At 36.6% G+C, this 26,615-nt stretch overlaps 1 protein-coding gene across 1 annotated transcript in view; it reads right to left on the bottom strand.

Annotated features, from left to right (window-relative positions):
* Positions 1–26,615, bottom strand: part of LOC139144442 (low-density lipoprotein receptor-related protein 1-like) — a 144,823-nt gene that overhangs the window by 100,353 nt on the left and 17,855 nt on the right. Inside the window, 6 exon segments of the mRNA XM_070715142.1 lie at positions 2,521–2,655; positions 3,552–3,674; positions 4,000–4,137; positions 6,332–6,358; positions 8,288–8,410; positions 11,062–11,172. Of these exon segments, the coding sequence (XP_070571243.1) occupies positions 2,521–2,655; positions 3,552–3,674; positions 4,000–4,137; positions 6,332–6,358; positions 8,288–8,410; positions 11,062–11,172 (657 nt within the window).

The following is a 26,615-nucleotide window of genomic DNA, read 5'->3' as shown; positions in this document are numbered from 1 at the left end:
GTTGGTTATTTTTAAATAATACCATGAACATGATGGCGTATGCTAGGTCGGCTTTATAAATGTGCTGTGTACTGGTTGAACAAAGACTTTTGATAGGGCAAGAGTAGGCCATGTAGTCCTCTTAGTTACAGCCTGCTGCAGGACTATGAACGTACAGCACAGTACTAAGAACAAGCTTGTGCACTTTGTGTACAGACACTGATAGAAAACACTGGGCTTTGCCAATTTGAATTAGTTCACTAAAATCCAGCCAGTAAGCAACATGCAAACATTACATATTAGTTCAGCATTGCCAGTAGTCAAACAAAGCATTGCACAAGACTATATACATAGTAGTCAGTACAGGCATACACGGTATTTCATAGGATTAATTGGAGATCGGGCCATCCATGTACGGTAGATATTTGTCGGGATTTGTCGGGATTAACTTTTCCTTTGCTGACTTGAATTTTGTATAGTGACTCTGTTGTGCTCTTGGCATCTCAAAGACTATGAGAAATTCAAGTTCAAACCAACTGGTAATAGCAGTTGTCATTTTGATATTTCAAAACTGAACATCTGTATTTTGACTGTCAAAGGGCATTGAACAGACAACATTGTAGAATCAATGGAACCTGTGAATTACAGTTTGATGTACCGGTACTCATTCATTGAAAATTGAAAAACCTTTCAGGTAATTTCAGTTTGGTAATGGTGAACTGTAAGCATTATACCCTCTCAACTCTGGGAGAAAAAAAGAGACTCTGGGGATATAAGACGAGAAAAATAAACATTGCCAAAACTGGGAGTCACTGCGTCAGAGAACCTGACCTATTAGGTGAAAAGAGCAGGACTTGTCAAAGACTATCTCCAGAAAAAATGAGTAAATCAGAAAAAGGGCATATTTAGGGAAGAAAAATTGAATGGGTATATTGGTGGGATTTTTGTACCAAATGGCCACTAGTATGAAGGGCTAGGTGGGTTGGTAATGGTTTCCAACAGAAAGACATGTATGGTGGCACCTACACAAATAGGCATGAAAATTGGCATCACTAAGGTACCTGACTGCATTACAGTGCCAGTAGCTGTAAATTTTGATGATTTTTCACCATTTTTTGTTCTTTATTTCAACTACCCGTTTCTTGTTCCACACACAAAAGGATACTGATATATGCAATACTATGCGTGTCAACTCTGCCGGTCCATACATGTACTGTACGTAAATTCTTGTATGCAAACTAAAATTGAAATGTAAACAAAAGTGCATTTTACATGTACAGATGATGTGTTGACAATCTTAATATCAAACGCTTTGGAAAGTAGAACAAGAAACTGTGGTTGACATTCAAGACAAATATTGTGTTTACATTTGATGCCGTATATTCAATGGTTACACAAAAGTAGGTAATTATCCAGCAAGGTAGCTGAGCAGTTTGTTATATGCTCTGGCGTTTACCTAAACAAGCCTCGGATCTGTTATATTGTCTGAAGACTGATATTAAGGATTCCATCAAACTCAGCAGGCAGCTCCTCCACTGAGTTTTTCAATATTTTATTACCCCTTTTGAAACTCTCCCATGAACAGGGTGCCAGTGGAAAATGGTTTGTTTGAGTACAGAAAAATCAGTTTACTAAGTGTAGGAGCTCCCTGCTGAGTTTGGTGGATTCCTTATCAGTCTTTAGACAATAAAATAGACTCTTGTTTAAGTTAACGGCAGGGCATACAGCAAATTGCTCAACTAAGTTGCTTGGTAATTACTTCATTTGGCATGCCAAATATACCCGCTTCACCTGTAAAAATCAGCAAAATTTACAGCCAATGGCCCTTTAATGTTTGCTTACAAACTAACACATGAAATAACATTAGTACACACACAGTGAATCCTGACTACAAATCGTGCCTTTTTTTTTAATTTCCAGGCTACTTGTTATAAACGTTCAAAAATTCAAAACATACACCACAAACATTGGAAGCTCACCTTGACCTTTGATACGCGACAATGGAAGATGAATGATGGACAGAAAGTAGGATAACAGTCATGAAGGTGAAAGTGACAAACGACATAGCTGAACACTTCAAAACTTTTGATTTGTGGTGTAATTTCAAAACACGCCACTGAGAATGGAAATTTTTTTCTATATCTTTGACTCAAATATTTTTGTAAATATTCAAAAGAACTTCTCCCAATTAGAGAGTTGACCATCTTTTGTAAAATTTTTGAGGCTGCAAATTTTGAAAATCTGAATAAATGCCTTGGATTGATCTTTTGCTAAAATACCTTTAGAAAACATGCTATATGCTAGAACGAGATAAGACATCCTGTTAAGTCTACCTTTTGAAACGGAAACTCAAATTTTCATGACATTTCTCTCAACTTTGAAAATCAAACAATCAGAAAAATTACTCATTTAGAAAAACCAAAATGGCATTATGGGTAAAGGCAGGGAACTCAATCTGTATTGCATAGGATGAACATTCCCGTGGGTATCTAGACAAAGGATGATGTTGAATCTGCATGTGATTACCATGACAACACTTACCACTGAGTGAGTCACAGCTTCGGCCATCTTGGTTCAGTTTGTACTGACCAGCTCCACAGCTGCATCGATAGCTGCCGATAGTGTTGGTACAGGTCTGTTCACAGGCACCGATGACGTCTGCACACTCATTTACATCTGTGAATGCACGGTGACAGCAAAGAAATGACAAGAATATAAACGAGTTTGAACTTCAAAACCGAGTTTTGATGTGACCACCAAGACATGCAGGTAGATCTGAATCATCTGGTATCATTAGATATTTTGGGGACAAAGTGACTTTTTCCAGTATTATTTTTTTTGTTCATGCTACTTCTAATGTGTCCATCCTGATTTACTGTGAACGGATCCGTTATTATCAAAGCAATGTGGTTGTCGGCTAGATCACTGTGGTAGAATGGTCAAAGAATGATATCGGATGATATGAATGTCACCACTGATGACAAAACAGGTTTAGATAATCTAACACATATCACTGTGAGTCAGTTAACCCCAAACACTTTAAAAACCTTACCAGTACATCATGTATTTTCATTCAATTCCCTCTTCTCTAATCATGCAGAGCTAAAAACATTTTGTCTTACATTTTTTTCAGCATGTTTCAAAGTTTTGGTCCCTGATCTCGTAAATCATGCAAATTTTACAAAAATGATCACAGGACATTGACTTCCTGCCATTACAATAGCACTGATTGCAAATGATGTCATTTTATTTTCTCTCATTAATATGTGCATAAATAAATATCTGTCCACATTTTCCACATAAATGACAAAAATGAAACCTGCTTGTGTTACAATGGCTACTAAAATTAAGTCACACTAATTCGTATGAATTTATGGTTCAGACTACAAGCTGCAACAACAGCCACACATTCAGCAACAAAATCTGTCTGAATTTTAGGCAGTATTATCTGATCTCATGCGTGCATTTCCAGCTACATTTAGTAACAAACTTGAAATCACGATCAATGCTGTTTCAATTTGAGACTTTCACTTTGAACATCCGAAATGGTAAGGAAGACATGACCAACTCACCTACACACGAAGTACCATCCGTGTCAACTTTGAAGCCTTCATTACAATAACACAGAGGTCCAGTGGGACCATTTCGACATTGATACTGGCAATTGCGTGTATCACAGGCAGTTTGATCAGGAGCTATGAGGAAAAGATGAGGAAAAAACACACATAATATGAGAGTCATTGTACCAATGTTTTCATGAATATCACAATCTTACATGAGAAACACAGCATCCTAACCAAAGTTAATATAGTGCATGATTTTAGGCTAATGAATATATATTGTCTATTGATGATGAATCAAACAATCTAATTAACATACTTCGTATCAATAATGAACACATTTGTTTATGGAAATCAAGCATAAGATGCCAAAATGTTGTTAGCAGTCATGTGTAATTTATGATAATGTATGCAAATGAATGCGAGACATAGTAGGTGAAAAGCTTGTAATTTTACTCACAGCAATGAGCTCCTTCATCAGATGCATCCTCTGGACAGTCAACATTGCCATCACAGAGCTGGTTCACATGTATGCAGACAGTTTGCCCAATACATTGGAACTGGTTGGCCCCACAAGCGAAAGACGTTTGAGGTGAACCTGGTGTAAAGGCAATCATTAATCGCATTTAAATTAACTTGGTGTGGAGATGTGTCACCAACTAAAAACCAGACTTTTATCTGTCAGTGCAATCAATCTTGGATTACTCCAAAATTCTAACTTTTTTCTCCTTCTATCCAAAACAAGGATGATGTGATCAAGCTAAATGACTAGCACTTTTGAAGGAAATGGTGCTTATTGCATGTAAGTATGGGAATATCGACCAAATATACTTACATGAGCAAATTTCAGCATTTTGTTAACAAATACTTAATGAAGCAAATGTCTGAGAAACTAGCCATTAAACAAATTTAAATTTTGGATGATGAGTGCTTCTCAAGAAAAAAATGAAAAAACTTGCTCTGAACATTTTCATATGCAAATTTCATCATCATTTGAATAAGCTTTCAGAAAGTCATCCTTGGAGACCTATTATATGATTTTCAATATAGTAAGACATATGTGACTTATGAGAAGCTGTTGAAGTTAATTCAAGAAAAGAGGAAAACGTTCTCAGAAATCTTGTGTTAATACATAAGTACATCCATGAATCCAAACACACAAACACACAAAATACATACATACATGCATACTTTTATACAAAGTTTGCATACACATGTATGGTTCATACAGACAAAAGGCAAGCTGATCCAACAAGTTCCCAATGCTTGCTATCAAGACATGTTGCAAATGAGAATTAAAAGTGCAGCACTAAAAAAAAGGCATTCCATCAACAATTCAGCAATCACACCAACCTCCTTTTGTCGTGAATTACACATCAATACATCATCAGTATTGACACTATATTTGTAAGACTGCATGGAAGCCCAGCCATGTGTTAATCATTTCTAAGACTATTACTTTTTTTTACAAACCACACACTGTGATGGAAAGGTCTTCCTTCACATAAGCTAGTCAAAATATTGGGTTATAATTTCACAAACACTTTTTATACAAAGCCCTATGAAGAGCAAATTAAACAGCAGGTGTTAGAGAGCAATGAATATGCATATTATACAAGAAGTATCAAAGCCAAAATTAGTTTGGGTTTTACTTTCACATACATTTTACTGATAAGCAAGTTGTTATTCACACTTTTATTCAGTCAACTACAGAATGCTTATACTCTGGCAATGAAACTGATTTTAAATTAGTATTGTCCCCTGTCACCTTACACCTGACATTCATAAAGAGAAATCACAAGAAAGAAAAATGTTGGTCATTCTCAAAACTAAATCCAGACTCCCTAAAGCCACAATAGCTGCGAATTTTACGCATTATTTTCATGATTTTCTTTCAAACCAAAGTTGGTTTGTGCAGATGTGCTAACTGAAGGACGTGTATTGAAGTTCCGGTATCAATGTCACTGCTTGTTGATTTGGACCATGCCTACACATTTTTGGAGGTTAAATAATAAACAGGTACTTAACTAATAAAATTGCACCCCTTGGAAAAGTACAAAAAATATAGTATTCCCTGCACATATACATTGTGATCATACAAGAAACAAGCATGATGCTATTTACTTGAATGCACAACACACAATTGCAAACATTTTGTTGTTGCAATCTTTATTAGATTTTGAAAATGGCAGGAAATCTAAAATAGTGTTAAAACGTCAAAATTTACATTCCACTTTCAACACTTATGATAGTGTTATACACTTTTTCAGTCTTTAATGGGACTTATTCAAAGAAAATTCTTGGAAAACAGGATATTTTGAGATCGGTTTATTACACATTCGCAGCTATTGGGGCTTTAATTCGCTTTGTGAAAAATTCAAACACAGACAGTGAAACTTGTTGATAAATAGAACACCACTGCTTTTAACATTGCAAGACACTCGTCAGGTGGCAAAGAAGCCTTGTAAACTATTCAAAATAGAATTGCATGAAAAATTTTGAGTTTGTTCATTATCCTGCATCTGTCTATATGTTCAGTCTCCTAGCGTAACTGGAGGGACGACAGTAAACAAATGAGTGATGAGGCAAGGTTCATTGTATGCGCTTTGTGACTACTAAACTCTTCACTTTATTGGCTATTCATTATATTGAGGGATTATTCTGATAAAAAGAAATCAGTTGTTAACGATAGCATGCCACAAAATCAAAGCAATAGGCACAGAACAAAGGAAAGTCAGGCAAAATTGATATCGCACACTATGCCTGCCAAACTGTGGCGACATTGTACTTACTATAAATACAACGTGAATCGGGCTCCGCTGGTGTTTATGGTGTGTTATGCAATTGGTAAAAAATGTATTACATGAACGGCATGAAAAATGAAAGGAAAAACATACAAAAAGAAGAAATAAAACATCTGATGGGTGAGAATGAGTGAGAATCGAAAGCAGAGCTGAAAAAATTGAGAGAGTGGAGCACAATGTACATGTAATAAGTTGTTAAATAAACTTGTTGTCCTTGAAATTATGGGATAGGTTCCGTTTTTGAATCGCTACTACGGGATAGGATGCAGCTCAGGAGTTCCAGTCACTGAATTCTTGGCTATGTGAGCTCTTGTCATAGGGTGGGACAGGTCAAATAGATGTACAAATACATTTAACCCCCTCTAAAAGTTCGGGGAAATTTGTGAAATATATCACATGTACTAAATTCCTCCCTGTCAAAAGTTTACAAAATTTGCAATTTTTTTAGCTCTGCATGTGGTGTACATTGTGCAGAAGGAGAGGTATGAATGAAACATGCATAAAAAACAATAAGAAGATGAAGATGAAAATATTACACAAACTCTGAAGAGAAGATCGAATTCAGCAATGCAAATTGGTTGAAAGTTAAGCTGGCAACGAGAGGATCTAGGTACCACCAGAGGGCGCTCTTCACAACTGCTGGATTGTACGATACACTGTCTGCCAAAGATCATGTCATTGAGATTCAGAAATACTATCAATGCAGTATAAACCATCAAACTAAACCTTTACCAAACATTTTCACTAGGATTATGCTGCATCATGGACCACTCGAATACTGCCCTCTTTTGATAATAATTACAAAGAAATCCATTTAATGTTACAGAGACAAACAGCTACATTGAGTTTTGATGGTATTTTCATTCTATTTTGCTCTACAAACATTGTATGTTTTCTTCTATGTGAAGTACGTACCAGTATGTTTGAATACAAAAAATTTGCCTTGCTAAAATGCATAACTGCGTATGATAAACAATGTCACTGTTGACAAATGAACTCTGGTCCAGATGAAAGTTGAGTTGTCTGTGTATTACATACACTCAAACTGAGCCAAGTAACATTCAAACACGTGATTGTGACAGCAGAGTTTGGCAGTAGAACACATCGAAAGTTACAGCTGATGTCGCTTTACGTTTCGTGAACATATCAAATCTCATGTTTCGTGAACATACTGTATCACATCTCAGCACCATGTAATCGGTGTTGTGTCGGCTAAAATATTGATATGCTACCCATCACCAACAATGACCACGCTGCATGGCTTCCTGGACGAAACTGACCCCACCTACTGACCAAGTACACCCAAAATGTTAGACCAACGGATATCATACTGAGATTCTTACCGTAATAGTTGCGAGTTTGACTCATTCAAGACAGACCACAAAACATACATGTAATAATCCTACATTCTTAAATTTTTCAGAATTTATATTCAAGCTTTTGCTTCATAATTTTAACTGCATGCCTTCACCAACAAATCCTTTTTAGTCCAAAAGAACACATATTATTCATTACAATGAACCAGAAAGACTACATTCATACCATAATTTATTCTACTATCTTACACTGATTGTATGAAAACATATCAGCCTACCAAACCCATTCTTTACCATCTGACAATGATTTATCATTAGCAGTATCCATGAACTTGATGTGATTTCTTGCATTATCAACATATGCTAAACTTTTCTTTCAGCATTCAAGGTTAACCCAGCAAGATACCGAAGACTATATCGAACAGGCACATCTTTCATGCATCATATTTTACTAACAAGTTGAAATTCATAACTTCCGAAACCCAAAGTCGACATTCATCCTTTCATCCACTTTCCCCCATCTTTAAGGCTATTTCCCCCATGTAATGGTACGACCCAACAGCAAATAAACAGCAGAATGGTACATGATTGAGGTTGCAGGGGAGGATGCTTGACTTTCTACACTCACATTCATCGATTTCTTCGTCCGAGTTGTCCCCACAGTCGTCTTCTTGGTCGCATCTCCAGCCTCGCGGGATGCATCGGTTTGTCGTCCTACACTTGAATTGACTCGCCGAACATGTGAGAGCAGCTGTAGGACGAAATGAAAGTTGTAGTTTATCTCATTGTGGACTGGAAGATTCGTCGCTGGAGGCAGGGCTTTGGCAGGGCTTTACTCAATACAAGAGGAAGAGTGCAGCCTTGCCTCAAGCGACGGATGTTCCAGTCTAATTTCATTGCAGCTGCTGGAATGTCCGAATCAAAGATCTGATGGGTACTAAAGGTGACACCATTACTTGCAGGCAATCACTCCAACTTCTTGCAAGCAATTCATACGTTGCATTTTAATCCTGATCAAGTTTCAGGAATACAAATTGGAAATTACAACCATACAGCCTTAAGCATACATTACTGTATTAGCCTTTTCCCTAAAAAAATCCACTCTTCCATGAAAACAGGTCATTTGCATCGTAGCACTGTACTGCTAGTCCCTGCTTAAGGTAAAGGGCGACGAATTCGGACGCGCACACGCTTTAGAACGTTTCTGCGCAGATTTACTCCAGCCTGCCGCAAATGGGTTATTTTGCAGCGCATGTATTTAACATCACCTGTCATTGTTGAAATTGCGCTTTTACCTAATTTTTGACCCAGTCTCTTAGAAATACATGTGACCTTTAACCTTGTCATATTTTGACCCCCTAGGAAGCTGGATTTTATTCAATATGAGCGCAAAATTAACATTTCTCTCCCATTTACTTGGCGCATATTACCCATTCACCTGGAGATATTGTAAAAAGTAGCGTGGTGAAACCCTTTTATTAAAAGTGTAAACTAAATGGTATTATGTCAGGATTTTATTCGCCGAGTTTGGTCAAAATGACACCATTCACAGCGACAGGAAGAAAGTTCGAAAATTATGTAGTGATATAATTTCGATATCGTAATTTTGTAATCGATACTTATGTTAAAATTTCTTTACAAACATCATGAATACTATACATTCGATAGATATTGATCTTAATCCTTGTATTTATTAAATTAACTCATTTGCTAAGCGTTTTATAATTGCTTTCTTTAGTTTAAGTGAATTATATCATTTTTATTTATTTCTAACGACGCCATTTTAACGTCAGTTTCCATGGAAACGAGCGTGGTGACCCCCATTTTTTATTTCATTTTTGCACTTGCACAACTTCAAAGATATTTGTGCAAAGTTTCAAGAAAATGACACCTCAACCTAATTTTGACGTAATTCGTAGTGCTTCCCTGCTTAATCCACACATGGCAGATTACAGAACCTGTAGCGGTAACTTTTGATAAATTTTTCACTATTTTTGTTTCTAATATCAACTATATTTTCTCGATCTACTCCCCAAGACATGTTGAGATACACAGTATTCAGCTTGTCAACTCCGCCTGTACAGTCATGAAACCTGCATTGTTATTGTTGACAAGTGAATTCTGGTCTTGACTAGAATTCAAATGTAAACAGTAACCATGCATTTTATATGTACAGAGCAGTGTTGACAAGCTAAATAAAGGGTGTTTAAATATGCTTCGGGGAGTAGAACATGAACTTGCAATTGATATAAGAAATGAAAAAAATGGGAAAAAAATCATCAAAAGTTACAGTTAGTGGCCATTTAAAAATTGTGTCACCTTAACTTCAGTTTAACCCTGTCTGAGGACACTGACTGTGGTCGTACTTTGAATGTAAGTGACACAAATTGATGTGGAGAATGAGGTAAGAACCAGTGTTTAATCTCCTGACAACCTATAAAAGTACACATAACATGTCAAGGCATGCCTCAATGATCAATGGTCTGGCAGGAAAATCACCATCTTGAAGCATTTAATCGGATTAGCTCAGGCATAGATTCATATTAAACAGCCCACTGTGTGTTGTATCTGTGTCAAGTTCGCTATAAATGGGTCAGGTCAAAGAAAGGGGGGTCAGGTACTTTGATGGAAGAGCTATAAATAATCAATCAGTGCTGCATGACTGAAGCCAATCTCATCTCTGTAGGGTTAGACTGGGGAAGCGATGGGTTCAGGTGTGTGGTAAAGGTGAGGCAGGTTTTGCCTGTTTTAGTTGAGCAGGCCAGGTTACGCCAATACTGTGTACTTTCATTGGCCTGTACGGCTGAGATCATTCCCCAAAATTATCTACAAGATTAGATAGGAAGTGGGTATAACTGCTGTGACAGGGGACTACAAACCCCAGCCTTAAATCTATCATACCCCCCTGTGGGCTGAGTTGACAAGTTGAAAACTCGGCATTTCCTCATGACTTTGGAAAAAGACCAAGAATTTTGCATATTGGACAATATATTAGAAAATACATTGTAGGTTACATGTACATCTAATGAAGCCGTGAGACAAGCCATTATACAAATTTCCTGCGTAGCAGTGTCTGGGAAGTGAAACCAACATTTAACAGATCACAGGCATTGTTCACCGTAGAGGAAAGTGAGAGTAACAGGAAGCTGGAGGCATTGAACTGATGTGGAATTTTCATCAGGCCTGAATTTGTTTACGGTTATACAAAAATTAGCGACCAAATTACAGAATTATATCCTCCTATTTTAAAAGAGCTGCATTTTTAATGTCAAAGGTGAAAGTTGATAGGAGAAATTTCCAAATACATTCACTGATGGTCTTTTATCTGGTCCTTGTTTCAAACTCTTTCAACCCTAAAACTTTTAGTTTCGAGTTACTTAAAAACGATTTTCATGAACTTACGACAATCCTTTTCATCACTGCTGTCCCCGCAGTCGGCGTCTTGATCGCACTTCCACACTAAGGGAATGCATTGGTCTCCACTGGCGCAAGCAAATTGAGAACTTGTACAGTCTGTGGAGAAAAATTATCACCATAGTTAGACATACTAGGATGATGGACACATAATTCGTGTATCTAGTATCTGTGCGCCTCACAGTCAATCTGGCCCACAGGTAATAAAAATGTTCTATTTCACCTAAATTGCCAACAGATCTAATCTAAGAAATTTTGGAAAATCCTAAATTGAATCCGAGAAATCAGAAATGTGAACAGTTACAGGGCGCACATCCTATTACATTTACAAAATGATTTTCTCTGATAAATACGTGAATGATACAGACTGTGATTGGAATGCAATGACATTTTGAACAGAAGTAATATTGCTCGCAGGCTATGAGGCCAAAAATAGAAATGGTTTTTGGTCTCATCAGTGTGTGCGTCAATTTAGACATGCATGTAGCCGTGTCAGCATTTATTTCAGGGTCACTTTATAATCATGACAATATGTTGCGTACGGCAGAAACTGTAACATTTATTGTCTGTACAGGATCACACACTCACAATTTACAATTCTGAATGGTCAAGTTATTATTGTCATCCATGCAAGATGTCAGAATTACCATATTGTATGTAAACATCTCTGATTTGATTTTTTATCAATGTTGGTAGTTGGCTCACATAAGCTCAAAAAAAAGAACCAAAAGTAAAATCAAAAACCATGTTATCACATCATTTTCATAGGAGAGTCCGGAAGAAGACCATCATCAAATCAAAAGAAGGGGATACAAAACATTACGGCGACTGATGAAGGGAAATAACTGAAATCTTGAAACACTGTTAGACAAATCAAAACATAAAACAGCTTTTCTGGGACCTAGGTCACATGACCAGGATGGAAAGCACTATCAATTAACAAGTGTCTGGCCATGTATTCCACACAAAATAACTACAATGATCCCCTCGGATTGGATGTGTGAAGTTGCATTCATTGCCTTAATACACACATGACTACAGCACACCTCTGGCACTGAACACACATGAAAACATGACCTCTTGGTGAACCCAATATATCGCAGACAGAGGTCAGGCTATGCACAATTAACCTGGCGGGCGGTATCTGAATCACGACACAAATAGATACGACCATCTGTCCAGCAACTAATAAATTTTGCAAGTTTCAAACGGAAATGCCTGTCACAAGACAGGATGTTGATATTCAAGCCATAGTTACTAATGGAGGAGGAGAATTAGGGAGGGGATATGGTAAAATATAACTGCCTGCATTTTATAACAAATTGAATGTGAAACATGTGAAATTAAAAATATACAGATATAGTGGAAAGAATACCAGTACAATAAAGAAGAAGGTTGCAAAGTCTCAGATTCCACCTCAAGGACCAATATTGGGATTTTCAAATTTTTCAAGTAACTTTTAATCTTCAACTTTGGGGAGGGGGAGGGGTGTTCACTATGAAGTTTATGGAGTAAAACTTTTCAAAGATTTATTTTTGTGAAAATCAAACATTTATTTTTAACCCATAGAGTTAGCACAGGTCTGGGATGGCAGCCATTTTTAAAAATATTGAGTTATCTCAGTCTGTAGTACCACTGATTTCATTCCTTATTTCAAAAGAGAAAAGATTAGCGGGCCTTTCCTTATGGAAATTTTATGCAAATGTTTATTCTTTCAGCTTGGAGGAACAAACTAGCTGAAATCCGCTTATAAAATCATAGTTGGTAGCCACTGTAAAGTCCCTTTTGATTCATTTACAATCATCTAATGATGATCTTTACGTTAAACAAAAACCCACCCTACCATGAATCTGTCACTTATAGATGGCATTTACTAGGTTGTCCCATTGTGTTACAATAACATACCAGTATTTACAGTTTAAAGGAACGGTTGCTTTTTTCCTTGGAGTCTGATCGGACTAATTTTCTGCTCACTGAGATTGACATTAAAGACATTATACATAACAATTTCCTAAAGCAATAAAATGCAAGATTAAACGTAAAATGCAATTTTTTTATGACTGCCATTGGAGATAACGAGTTCTAGCTGTCTGCCACAATGCGACACATTTCTGACCCATATGTTTTCTTTCACACAAATTTTACACACTGCTCAAACTGTACGCATTGTATGTATTATTCCAACATACCCATTGGGCTGACTCAAGGAATTTTCTTGGACTCAAATTTCAAGAATATGCTTAAATTTAATCAAGCACTTGTGAGCTAGGTCTTGAAATTATGGTGAACACTGGTTGTAATGTTACAGTATCATAATTACCTCATTAAAGCTAACAACAAGCATGCTTTTTGTCGTCTTTCTTCCTTTATTTATGTATGATTGTCTATTTTTTGTTTGTTTGTTCACTCATGAACCAACAGGTTATTTCAATTGCATGTTCACTGTTAAAAATTTATTAAAAATACACATAAAAGTGTATATATGAGAAGATAGATAGATGGATACAGAGAAAACAAAACTGTTACAGATAAATACTTAACGTAAAATGTACAGAAAATAATTTACATATTTAGAGCATTATTAGAATAGAAAAGTCAAGACATGTTTTGCAACATGATTTTACAATCACAGATCAACAGATGGTTAAAAATTGACATGTAAAAATGGAAACATATAAACAAAAATGTCGAACAATTCCGCAACATGTACGCTGAAGATTCCTTTCTCCTTTGACGCACTTTTAACCATAATCAGATCCATTATCCAGAATTTTTAAACCATTTTTGACATATGCAAAAGAGTGAGCCAGCCGGCATGTTCTGATACCTTGAACAAGCATTCTACACTTGTTGGCATATTGCCAGTTCTCCATTGATGCACTCACTGTAGCACATGACTGAATGAGTCACATTTTTTGGATCAGTCCCAGGTTTTTCTTTTTCAGTGCATAATATCACACAGTGTGACACAGGTCTGTCAAATTTTAGATAAATTCACCATTAAATTTCTAATAGTTCAGAAATATCAGGGAACAACTCGAGCTTCACTGAAAATTTCTACATGTTGCTTGGCAACTCCAATGTATAAGTGTTATTACAGTAACACCTTGACGATTTGCTTAATTAATTTAATGCGGTCATTGAAACAATTATGTGTGGATACGCTGCGCAAAGCATCAACTGTTTGTCACTGAACAAACTGACTTGCTGCTGAAAAAAATTGGCAAAGGCAAGCCTGTTCCATCAAACCTACCCATTTAACATGAGCAGTGCAAATGTAAATATCGGGAATGTTAGCCCATGGCACAGGTGTGTTTGCTCTCAAAACTATGAGAATGGTAAAGTTACTCAATATTATTCATGTCATGCAACGATACATTAATACTCTGCTAACTATATGCGAAATTGTCAGGTTATTCGTTGGAGAAATGGCTTGAAAATTTTTTTTACACAATGTTGAAGTCTACTAACTGGATCAGAACGAAAACAAATCTGACCAACACAAACGTCAATTAACTTCTCTTTCACCATGACAACACAAACTATATTTTGTATTTAAAACACTGCCAAAACAATGTCATCCAGTGTGAAAAATAAACTTCCGTACCATCAATCGAAACACAGACAAATATTTAAAGAATGCGGAGAAAAAGAATGGCCATACCAGTAGATCAACAATTTCAATTTATGGCAGCATGCCGAGATATTAAAACCTGACAAATAGACTGTTCTCATTATGAAATAGGCTGCTGGCAACAATAAATTGTACTTGGTTTTGTGTCACCATGCTTTATGCGTATTTTACCACCAATGCTATTCTGATGAAATTTCACCCCATCTTCCTCATTTATGATGGATTGTTTTTACCCTTCAGGGAGTGCATGTGGATAATCAAAGCATACATATGACCAAAAAAATTGCGTCAATGACACTGTAGCTCCCATCCTGGACTATTTAGTGTTTGTTCTCTGGTCAGATATTTGAACATGTGTGAAAGGGATAAAGTGCATGAAGTGAAAATACTTAAATGTAATGTACTGGAGACAGTGAAATATGTTTAATGTATTTATTCAGAATATAAAATGGAATAAAATGGAAAAAATACAGAATTAGATATATCGAATACTGTGATACAACCATTAACTCAACAAGTCATTTACAATGACATAGTCCCCACTTGTAATAGGAGTATTAGTCTTGATGGGGCAGGAAAATGTGGTCATTAAGAAGTATCACTGGAGTGTATGGGCACATAGGTCTATGTCGTTGTTCCCAATTTGAAACACATGAGGCATGTCTAAGTTATGGTTCTAAATCGGGGAAAAAGATCAGACCTCTAGCAGTATTGGCCAGCCAAGAAATACATATGCGCATTATAAATGAGGTACAAGATGTGACATCTTAAGGTCTAATATCCTATCACCATTGGACGGTATAGAACTTGTCGTTACTGAGATATGCATATATATGTATAATCAAGGTCAAAGGTCATCGAGGTCACATGACATTTTGAAAAAAAAAATTATATTGCTAATTAATCCCTATATGCCAAAAAATCAGATCTCTAGCTCTATTCGCTTGCCCAGAATTAGATGTGTACATAATAATGAGGTAAAGCGTGTTGTCATAAGGTCTCCCATCCTACTAAATGCAAAGGACATAGCACTTGTGGTTACAAGTTTATTGACAAAACATATATTTTAGGTAAAAGGTCATCGAGGTCACATGACATTTGGTCAAAAAATTTCTCTCTATAGTTATCCCTATATACCAAAAATCAGACATCCAGCTCTATTGGCTTGCTCAGAATGAGATATGTGCATAATTATTGAGGTACAGTATGTGGTGTCATAAGGTGTCCAATCATACCAAATATGAAGGGTGTAGCACTTGTGGTTACTGAGTTATGGACAAATATGTATATTTGAGGTCAAAGGTCACCGAGGTCACGTGACATTTTGTCAAAAAAATTGTATTGCTAAGTTATCCCTATATACCAAAAATCAGACCTCTAGCTCTATTGGCTCGCTCAAAATTAGATATGCACATAATTAATAAGTACAATATGTGGCGTCATAAGGTGTCCCATCATACCTACATGAAGGCTGTAGCACTTGTGGTTACTGAATTATGGACAAATATGTATATTTGAGGTCAAAGGTCACCGAGGTCACGTGACATTTTGTCAAAAAAATTGTTTTGCTAAGTTATCCCTATATACCAAAAATCAGACCTCTAGCTCTATTGGCTCGCTCAAAATTAGATATGTGCATAATTAATGAGGTACAATATGTGGCGTCATAAGGTGTCCCATCATACCATATATGAAGGATGGTAGCACTTGTGGTTACTGAGTTATGGACAAATATGTATATTTGAGATCAAAGGTCATCAAGGTCACATGACATTTGTCAAAATATCGAGCTATCTGCGTGAACAGATGGACTCACGGATGGACGAACAGACGGACATGACCCAATCTATAAGCCCACTGGACTTCATCCGTGGGGACTAAAAATTGTGTCACTGCATCCTTTTTGCAATATGAATACGATGAGAAACTAAATTTTTATTTTTCGTGGCCTTATACATGGGAGTCTATGGAGATCTGCCTTATACATGGGTGTCTATGGACGTGTAAACTAAAAATATGCAAATTTCACCATGATTTGCCCAAATTTGGGAAAGGTCACTCCTATGCACTTCCATATCAAGTTTCAAATCAATCGGACTTGTGGTTTCAGAGAAGAAGATTTTTGACCAAAAATGGGAGAAAATTACAAAAAAATTCATGAAAATAGCAAGTCCAAGATACTGACCCAAGATGTGCACAATCATTTCATGTCAGCCCAAAGTACTTACATGCTAATTTTTCATGTAATCTGCTCAGTGGTTATTGAGTTTTTTCAATTTTGACTGTTTTTACATTTTTCACGTAATTTGCATATTTTGGCAATGACAACTTCATTTGAACAAAATCTCATCTACAGCCCATCATCCATGTACACACCAAATATCAAGATGAAATGTACAGCGGTTTGGAGTTTTGATGTTGACGGACAGACATACAGACATACAGACATACAGACATACCGGTACAGACATACAGACATACAGACATACATACATACAGACATTTCCCTAGCCTATAAGAATAGCTTCCATTGCCATATATACATATGGCTATGGGAGCTAAAAATACTTTAGTTGCTCAGAGGGGGAGGGAGTTTAGCTTATTTCAACTGTCCAGGCATAAATTAATACCAATTTAACAAAGATTATGCCATGGTTATGCTATGGGCACTTTGTGTACTGTATATATACAAAGGTATGTTTAATATTCCATCACTGTGCATATTTTGTTTTAAAATGTCTACCTTTTTCAGTATTTAACAATTTTGGAGGAAGTTCAAATCATAATTTCGCTGTTGTATTTTCCCATTTTGTTCTGGAGATGGTTGAGGTCATGCTACGAGTTTCATTTACCATACATGCATAAATACAATTTTCACACTTTACAAGTATCACTACTAACTACTGAAAACAAGCCTACTTGCATCTAAATAGCTACTACACAAATTCTACTTGATAGGAAATGGGAGAATCTAATTCCTGCCACGGTTTAAATTTACAAAGGAGTTCATTTTGAAAGGTGATACTTAACTTAGTGTTTTTGAAATTAGGTTCTGTAATAATGTAATTAGATCAGCTTAATAACTACCCTGTGTTTCAAAAATGCAGAACTAGAAATTCAGAGAAGTATCGGATAAAATGTGATAAAACTACAAGTCAACTTTGGTTGGAATTTGAATAATTTATTTTAGTCAGAAATTCGCTGTCGTGACAGTTACCGGAAATTTAGTAAAGGCAGCCGAAGAATGATTAATTTCATAATCAATGTTCTGTCTATATCATGCTTCCCTCACAGTTTCTGGTGTGCTACTACGGAAACGGCCTGTAATCTGATTTTCTATCATTCATCCTTTGAATATATGATGAGCACATATTTAGTCTGGCTGGCTGACTTTGCCCTAACACCAATAAACACTGTGTACTTTCCTGAGTACAGGATTGATGCTGGAACATTACAGTATTAAGGTAGTATTTGCCTAAAAAACAAAGATCAAACTTTTCCTCAAACTTTTCTCAATGAAATTTCCAACCATACTCTTTCCAAATCAAGAATGAATATCAGGGATCACCGAGCTAAGTTTCGTATTAGAGGAAAAAATCACCTCACATTTACCAATATTTGAAATTCAAAATGGCTGCCCTTCGCTGTGTTAACTCTTTGGGGAAAAATAACGTTTTTGATTTTCGAAAAACTAAGACTGAGATAATTCTTCTTACTCCAAGAGCTTTAAAATAAGCCCCCACAAATGGTACATGCGAAAAGAATTGTAAAAACTTAAGAGTCTGAATGTCTGTCCCCGAGGCGCATTTTACCTCAAAGACTTTATGGTAGAATGTGCCTCGGGCACAAAAGACCGGTGTACTATATCCCTAAATCTGGAACTAAGCCAGTTAAAGCTCTGGTTCTGTGGTTCCCAGATAGAGAAAGTGACTGCCAAGATTATAACCTCAGGCAGAGGAAACGTAATTACTGAACAATATCTACATTCGAAAAGAAAGTGTTTATACTGACGGGAAATTTGAAGCTTTACACCTCCAAAAACCAAACTGAAAAATTTCATTACTTAGGCCTCTATTACAACAACTTCAGGGAGAAGAATAAGAAAATTTACTTGCTTTCAAGAACACCAACAATGAAAAAAGACCAAATGTTATTGTCTGTTAAAGAGTAAATAATCTCAGCTTGATTGATGAATATCTTAAATTTCACGTGGTTTTTCAATTAATGTCAGACCGGTGTCAACCAATGGTTCTGGTCCTGAATTAAAAGGACGTGTGGAATTCTGTTGACTCAGTACGCCCAAGAGAAGCTGTACACACAAACATATGTGTACAAATGCGTATGGAAATACACATATTTCTATGTGGGCGGTTTTCGCACGTGGGTTTGTTTATACCGTGGTACATTCAAATTCCGGCTGAGGCTGAGGACACTGTTTACAGATCAGTGGTACACTTCCTATGGCATAACAACACCAGCAAATCAGCTGAAGTGTATGATGCTTATCTGATAAGATCATACTTCAGAGAAAGAAATTTGAAACTTGTACATGTCTTAAGCTGTATGATATTACAAAGCTGATGGCAAAGATTTAAATACAAGCCTAGTCTAGTATCTATACAGTCGTTTTGGAGCTTGCAGAAATAACTACATGGAGGCGTAGCAACTGGAGAGAAAAGCTCAGTTTATTTGGAGCTCTGAGAAACAATCAGAAGGAGGTAAAGCTACTAGGCAGCAGCCAAACACTAATAAGGTTGTCTAGTATCTATGCCGTTTATGCGGAGCCCTGAGAAACTAAATAAAGGGATAGCTTCTAGGTAGTAAAGCTCAATGGTAGTGTGGTCGGTGGGATCCCCTTGCAAATGGAATTAAGAATGCAACATGTGTAATCTGATATCTACATGATTGCATAGCAGATCAGTAACTATACAGGGTTTAAAAGTTCATTCAAGGACAGTGACTCAGTTAAACACTTACTGGATGTAGGTGATCTCATTTGTTTTTGTTTTTGTTTTCTTTAATTGTTTAACTCCCCACTTTCATAACTGTGTGGCATGTTTAGGTGGGAAAAAACTGTAAATATTTACAGTAAAGGGCCAGTAACGTAACTTTTGATGATTTTTTTGACTATTTTTGTTTTTTGATGTCCACTGTAATTTCTTGTGCTACTCCTCAAAGTAAGTTGATATACGCAGTATTCAGTTTATCAACTCAGCCTGTACATGAGTCAACTGCGTTGTTATTGTTGACAAATGAATTCCGGTCTGGACTAGAATCCCAGTGTAAACAATAACAGTGCATTATACACATGAAGATGCTAAGTTGACAAGCTAAATAGAGGGTGTTTCATCATTCTTTTGGGAGTACAATAAGAACTTGTGATTGACATACACAACAAAAATAGTGAAAAATATCACCAAAAGCTGGCATTACTGGCCTTTTAATTGGTAACCGAAATATTATGAGAATGTTTGCAGAAACACAAATATTTGCAGAAACCTTTTATTTGCACTTGCTCTACAACATTCTGCTCTTAACAGTAAGTTGTAAACCGTAGTTTTGCATATAATTATAAGTTCTGTTTCCCAAAAATTTGCATGTCAATTTGTTTCCTTTAACAATTCACTGAACTCCTAGCATAACCGTTCGATGACAAGTTACATAAGGTTACATAGACACATACTTTTTCTCTGAACCTCATCAAAAATTTGCTCTCACAAATACAGTACTTCCAGTAGATGACCAAAAAGTTTTGTGTCAAGTTGAGGCTTTAGACAACAATTTTACATTATTAATTCCACTTACACCAAGTTAAATGTCAACTGAAAAAGTACAGATCTTGCAGCAAAGGCAACACACACACACCACACACACACACACACACACACATATATATATGAAGGTATATATTATATATATATACATATATACCGGTATATACATATGAAGGTATATTTAATATATATATATATATATATATATATATATATATAATATATATATATATATTATATATATATATATATATATATATATATATATATATATATATATATATATATATATTCATTCTCTTTTTGAAAGAGCAGCAAAGGTTACTACAAAGTGTTGATCCAGGAAGTGCAATTCTGAGAATGACAGGAAGTTGTACTGCATTTGTGGACAGAAATTTCCCTTGGAGACACATACACGGTCACTCTAATTACAGTCAGAAAAGACACCGTGACAAAATCGGGAAATCTTGGTATTTGTTTTCCTCAGAAACCTCAATTCATCAAAAAAAAAGACTCCCTGCTTAGCCGGTTTGCTTTATACATCTCCGTGCCCTGACGGAAGCCAAGAAGGAAACCGCTGCACAGACAGATAAGACAGCATTTATAGTCTGAACATAGCGGTGATATCCAGTTAAATTGCTTCCTTTTCAAGGGAATTATTAGCCAACAATGTCCTTTCTTCCCCTGAACTGGTTCACTGATCCACTCACTTCACAAATGGAATTGAGGAAATTGCTCAGCCTAGTTGAATTTCTATAAAAATCACTCTGCAGATTAAACAAGAATTTTTCAATTTCACATTTCGCACTTCGTCGGTATCAATTCTCAAGACAAGATCCAAGACAAGATCTGGCAAGACATTGGACAAAAAGAACAATCAAATTCCAATCACATCACTTAACTCATTCACAAATGCACGGTGTAACCTGGTCTCTTGATCAGTCGCAAAGTTTGACGTTCCAAAACTTTCATCAAACAGAAACTGGTCGTTAATACCCTCTAATAATATTAAATTCTTCCCTGCCCAAATTTCCTTCCTGCATATTATATCTACTTACGACGCAATAATCCTACTTTCTGATCCATTTCTAAGGATTGTCACTGTACAACCTTTTCTTTCTTTGATATCAGTCGATAAAGGTGAGGCTGCTTTAACCCTTTCACCCCCAGTTCCCTGTATACAGGTCCAACTTTACCATAGAAAACGATGGATTTGGGACAAACCATGGTGGTGAAAGGGGAGGCTGCTTTAATACCTGAAAGGATCACTATCCTACTTTCAGGTAAAATGTGGCTTGGGGACAGATATTCAGACTCTCAAATTTTAAAAATACATTTCTAATCTATCCCTTAATGACACTCATGTAGCCCCATTTTCAAGCTCTTGGAATAAATCAAGTTCTCACAGTCATATTCTGTGAAAATCAAAAATTTAATTTTTCCCCATTGAGTTGATCACAGGGAGGGTAGCCATTTTGAATTTCACTTGTTCGTAAATGTCAATAGGTGATCTGCTTCTCTGGTACCAAAGTTTGCAAAGTGACCCCTGAATTTTGTTTTTAATTTTGAAAGAGAAGGGTTGACGGTTTCTTTGAGAAAAATGTGAAACAGATTTAAGTTTTCAGTTTCGAGATGCGTGATATGTATGTGCATGTCGGGTTCAAAGCCTACGTAGAAACCTTTGAAGGGTAGTACATCACTTTCACAGTAGTAACCCATAGCAACCACATGTCAAATGCCGGACATCTGTTGGTATCTTTCCATGAATTTAAAACATTGTAAAAAGGATTTTCCAAAGAACCTTTAGTTCACTATTGAGAAGCAATGCCCAGTGTATTGTTGTTGTTGTTTTGTGGATTTTTTAAAAGGGGAAATATCCTGTCCTTTGATGGTAGAAATGCAGGAATTTTGATAATGGACTTGACCAGTGCATTGATGTCTATACCTGGAAACTGATGAAAAAAGACTTTCTTACTGTCTGTCTGTTGAACAATTTGGTATTGATGTATGTTCAAATAATCGCATAATTCCCCACCCCCTCCTTGTATAAATTACAACATCTGGATTTAATATTTTTCAACCAACACTACAACAGGAAACATCACAAGCAACCCTCTCATGATAGAATAATTTCCATCAAACTGACCCATAAAAGATTCAAGAGAGTTCCCTCTGACCTTTGACCTTTGACCAAAAAAGAAACTTTATGCACATGCGCGAGTACATGAATGAGGATGAGTCAACGACATTTCCACAAAGTCCTCACTTGACTGGAGGAATTCAGAGAAATGTGGCAAGTTAGAGTGCAGAATCGATAACCCCATGGCTGCTAACTGAATATTAAACGGTGCTGTTAAGAATTATGCTTCACAGAGTAACTATTAATGTTTGGACACATGACAGAGGGACCATGGTTTGGATAACGGATTCAGTCACAGTGTGATGGTGATGGTGAAATCACAGAAGTGTGATACTGTACATGTTTGTAATCATAGTATCACTTTGTAACAATCTGTAATGTTATAGAACAGCTTTACAAATGTAGAATGAAAAGAGATACACAGAAAAACACACCAATATAAAATTGATAATATGTACAATATATGTATAGTGTATGTAAAATGTGTGCTAGCTGTTACAAATTTGTACCTAATGAGATTGGTTAATGTAATTTGTTTCATTGCATATGGTGATTTTATGGTCAGTTTATCTGTCACGATTTCAGTAATCACTCTGCATCAGAAAAGTTGTCTTGTTTCACAAACCAGTCCATGTTTATTTTGGGGGGTTTTTCAGCTGCTCAATTAATTGCCTGCCTTCAAAAGATTTAGAGTGCATATTACATATTAACCAGACTATTTATTCGCTATTAATTCTGACACAATGATTAATATTTGGCCCTCTTAATGTCAAATATGCAAACTTCTTCATCTTCATTTGATATCAATATGTGGGAGTATAATACACAAAGATCTAATATAGCAATCTGATGCTGAAAACGATACTACTGGTAGTTCTATCAGTTTGCAATCACCTCTAACTTGAATACTTATCATATTAGCTAAATTTGAACCAGATGCTGAATATGATGTCCACATGGATCAACCCTCTAAAATTTGTACTATTTCTTTATCTACCTCTTTAAGTCTAAAAACAAATTAATAAATAGTAAAATCTATAAATACCAAATTTGTTGTTGATGCTACTACATTTTTGTGATTCACATTAATGTTCAGATTGTCAAAGTACATATAGCACAATTAGATATATACAAGCTGAAGGGCTGTTCAGCTTTCACATACAGCTTTAATAAAGAAGAAGCCTACATTTTATCGATATATACTCAATATCAAATGTCTCTCAGCAGAAAGAGACTCTAAAGGTCTTTTACAAGCAATTCGCTTCAGTTCTAACTGCCAGTCTAGGCCGTCTCCAATAAACACTCCTATGAAACTAATTAGCCATAATATGTCTGCACAGCACGACAGCTGGTGCACGCTGACGCAAACGTTTTGGAAATCACGTTCTATATTCTGTGCCAATCTTTGTCCTGACAACACTGAAGGATTTCAGGTAGAAGTAGAGTTGGATTATTATTGATTTGACAGTCTGTGTGAAATCTCTTGAGGTCATATTAATATGCTTATATGGCTGAGGTTTGTGTATGTGCCATAAAACCACGCGCATATTGTCAACCTTGGCTAGAAGGCATGCTGTACTCTCTTTGAACAGAGCAACTGTGCCAGCTAGCAGGCCTCCGAAGAATCAGAAAGGTGATGCAATACTCAATGAACAAGTCATCGTTGATGACACAGTCCCCACTTGTTAATGGGTACTTTGATTACAGGTCCTCAGAGAGGATAGAGTCCTCTTCATTAGGTCTGTGATAAAAATACTTTTGAATAAATTCGCTTGATACATGTTTGAGTTGTAGTTCAAGACATGAAAAAAATCGTAATAAAATTGCCACCCGGCGGCCATATTGGATCGTATCACAAAACAAATCACTGTGCATATGTATGACATAGGTCAATGTCCTTGTACCAACTTTGATTAAAATCGGTTGAGATATGCCTGAGTTATGGCTTTGTACATGAAAAAAATCATAACAAAATGGCCGCACAGCAGCCATATTGGATCGTATCACAAAACAAATTAAGGTGCATATGTATGACATTGGTCGATCTCCTTGTAACAACTTTGAATAAATTTGCTTGATACATGTATGAGTTATGGTTCTGGACACGAAAAAACGTAATAAAATGGCCACACGGCGGCCATATTGGATTGTATCACAAAACAAATCAATGTGCATGTGCATGACATATGTCAATGTCCTTGTACCAAGTTTGAATAAAATCGGTTGAGATATGCCAGAGTTATGGCTCTGTACATGAAAAAATCGTAACAAAATGGCCGCACGGCGGCCATATTGGATCGTATCACAAAACAAATTGATGTGCATAGCTATGACATTGGTCAATGTCCTTGTACCAACTTTGAATAAAATCTGTTGAAACATGCCTGAGTAATGACTCTGTACATGAAAAAATCGTAATAAAATGGCCGCCTGGTGGCCATATTGGATTGTATCACAAAACAAATTGACGTGCATATGTATGACATAGGTCAATGTCCTTGTACCAAGTTTGAATAAAATCGGTTGAGATATGTCTGAGTTATGGCTCTGTACATGAAAAAATCGTAACAAAATGGCCGCACGGCGGCCATATTGGATCGTATCACCAAAAAATTGAGGTGCATATCTATGACATTGGTCAATGTCCTTGTACCAACTTTGAATAAAATCAGTTGAAACATGCCTGAGTTATGGCTCTGTACATGAAAAAATCGTAATAAAATGGCCGCCTGGCAGCCATATTGGATCGTACCACAAAACAAATCGACGTGCATCTGTATGACATATGAAGTAATCCTTGTACCAAGTTTGAATGAAATCGCTCCAGGCATCTCTGAGATATCTGCGTGAACGGACGGACGGACGCACGCACGCACGCACGCACTGACGCACGCACGCACGCACGCACACACGCACGGACATGACCAAACCTATAAGTCCCCCTGGACGGTGTCCATGGGGACTAAAAATTTGCGGATATACAAAAGTGGAGAGCTCCATCAGTGTGAATGGGTGTCATTGTGTCAAAGGCACTGTGACAGCTTACACAAGCTGGCATTGATAACCACACACAGAGTTCAATGACCTTCTGGGTATAACAGCACTCGCATCCAGACAACCTTTATGGCACATGCAGCTAATCCTAGTCTAAGTAAACCAATATTTCATTTGATAATATCCAGACACATACACCATGTCTCAAGGACAATTGTTCACTCTGGCCACGTCAGTACCGCCCAACTGATCACTTCAGAGACCTTTCAACATTCCAAATGTTCCCAGTTCCCGAACAATAGTCATTCACCAATCACCACTGGCATTGCCTACACCTGCTCATTCAGCTGTATCATCTCCTGTGGTTTTGCATGCATGTGTGATCATACTTGAACCCCCCCCCCCCAATCAAATATCACATTTATCCTTGGTGATTTTTGTAAGTGATCACATCTTGAGAAAGATATGACTTGTAACCAAAATGTAAATTTTATAATTGTAAATGCAACGTCAACACACTGAAAATTGTTGTCTGTTTTATAGTCACCTGCATAACATTTAGTACAGGTATTGCATCAGATCTTTCTGCTTGACTGTGCTAACAGGTGGAAGTTGAAACGAGACCATGATTGACTCACTTTTAATCCCTTAACAGTACCTGCATCTATAAACTGTAAATAAATACTGCTTGTGAGGGGAAAAAAGTCTGTGACCTAGATAGTCTACACAAAAGATATCCCCCCCCCCCCAACCCTATGTCAACATGCGCATAACACAAGCAACCAGTCTTTAAATCCGGTCCAAGCGTTGGTGTTTGCAAAGCGCAACTGTGGCAGTCACAGGCGATTTTATAATAAGTACAGCTGGTTGGTGATTTTACGCATTAGTTTGGACAATTCTACGCAATGTCTGTTACCATTTTAATGTCTCTGATTTGCACAAGCTAGGTGACCATCAGATGAATTTACTCAACATGAATTTCTGGAGTCACATGAGGAAA

Source organism: Ptychodera flava, chromosome 11 (genome assembly GCF_041260155.1).
Source record: "Ptychodera flava strain L36383 chromosome 11, AS_Pfla_20210202, whole genome shotgun sequence".
In the NCBI taxonomy this organism is placed as follows: Eukaryota; Metazoa; Hemichordata; class Enteropneusta; family Ptychoderidae; genus Ptychodera; species Ptychodera flava.
Note: the sequence above shows the minus strand (reverse complement) of the source record. Positions and strands in the feature narration are given on the sequence as shown.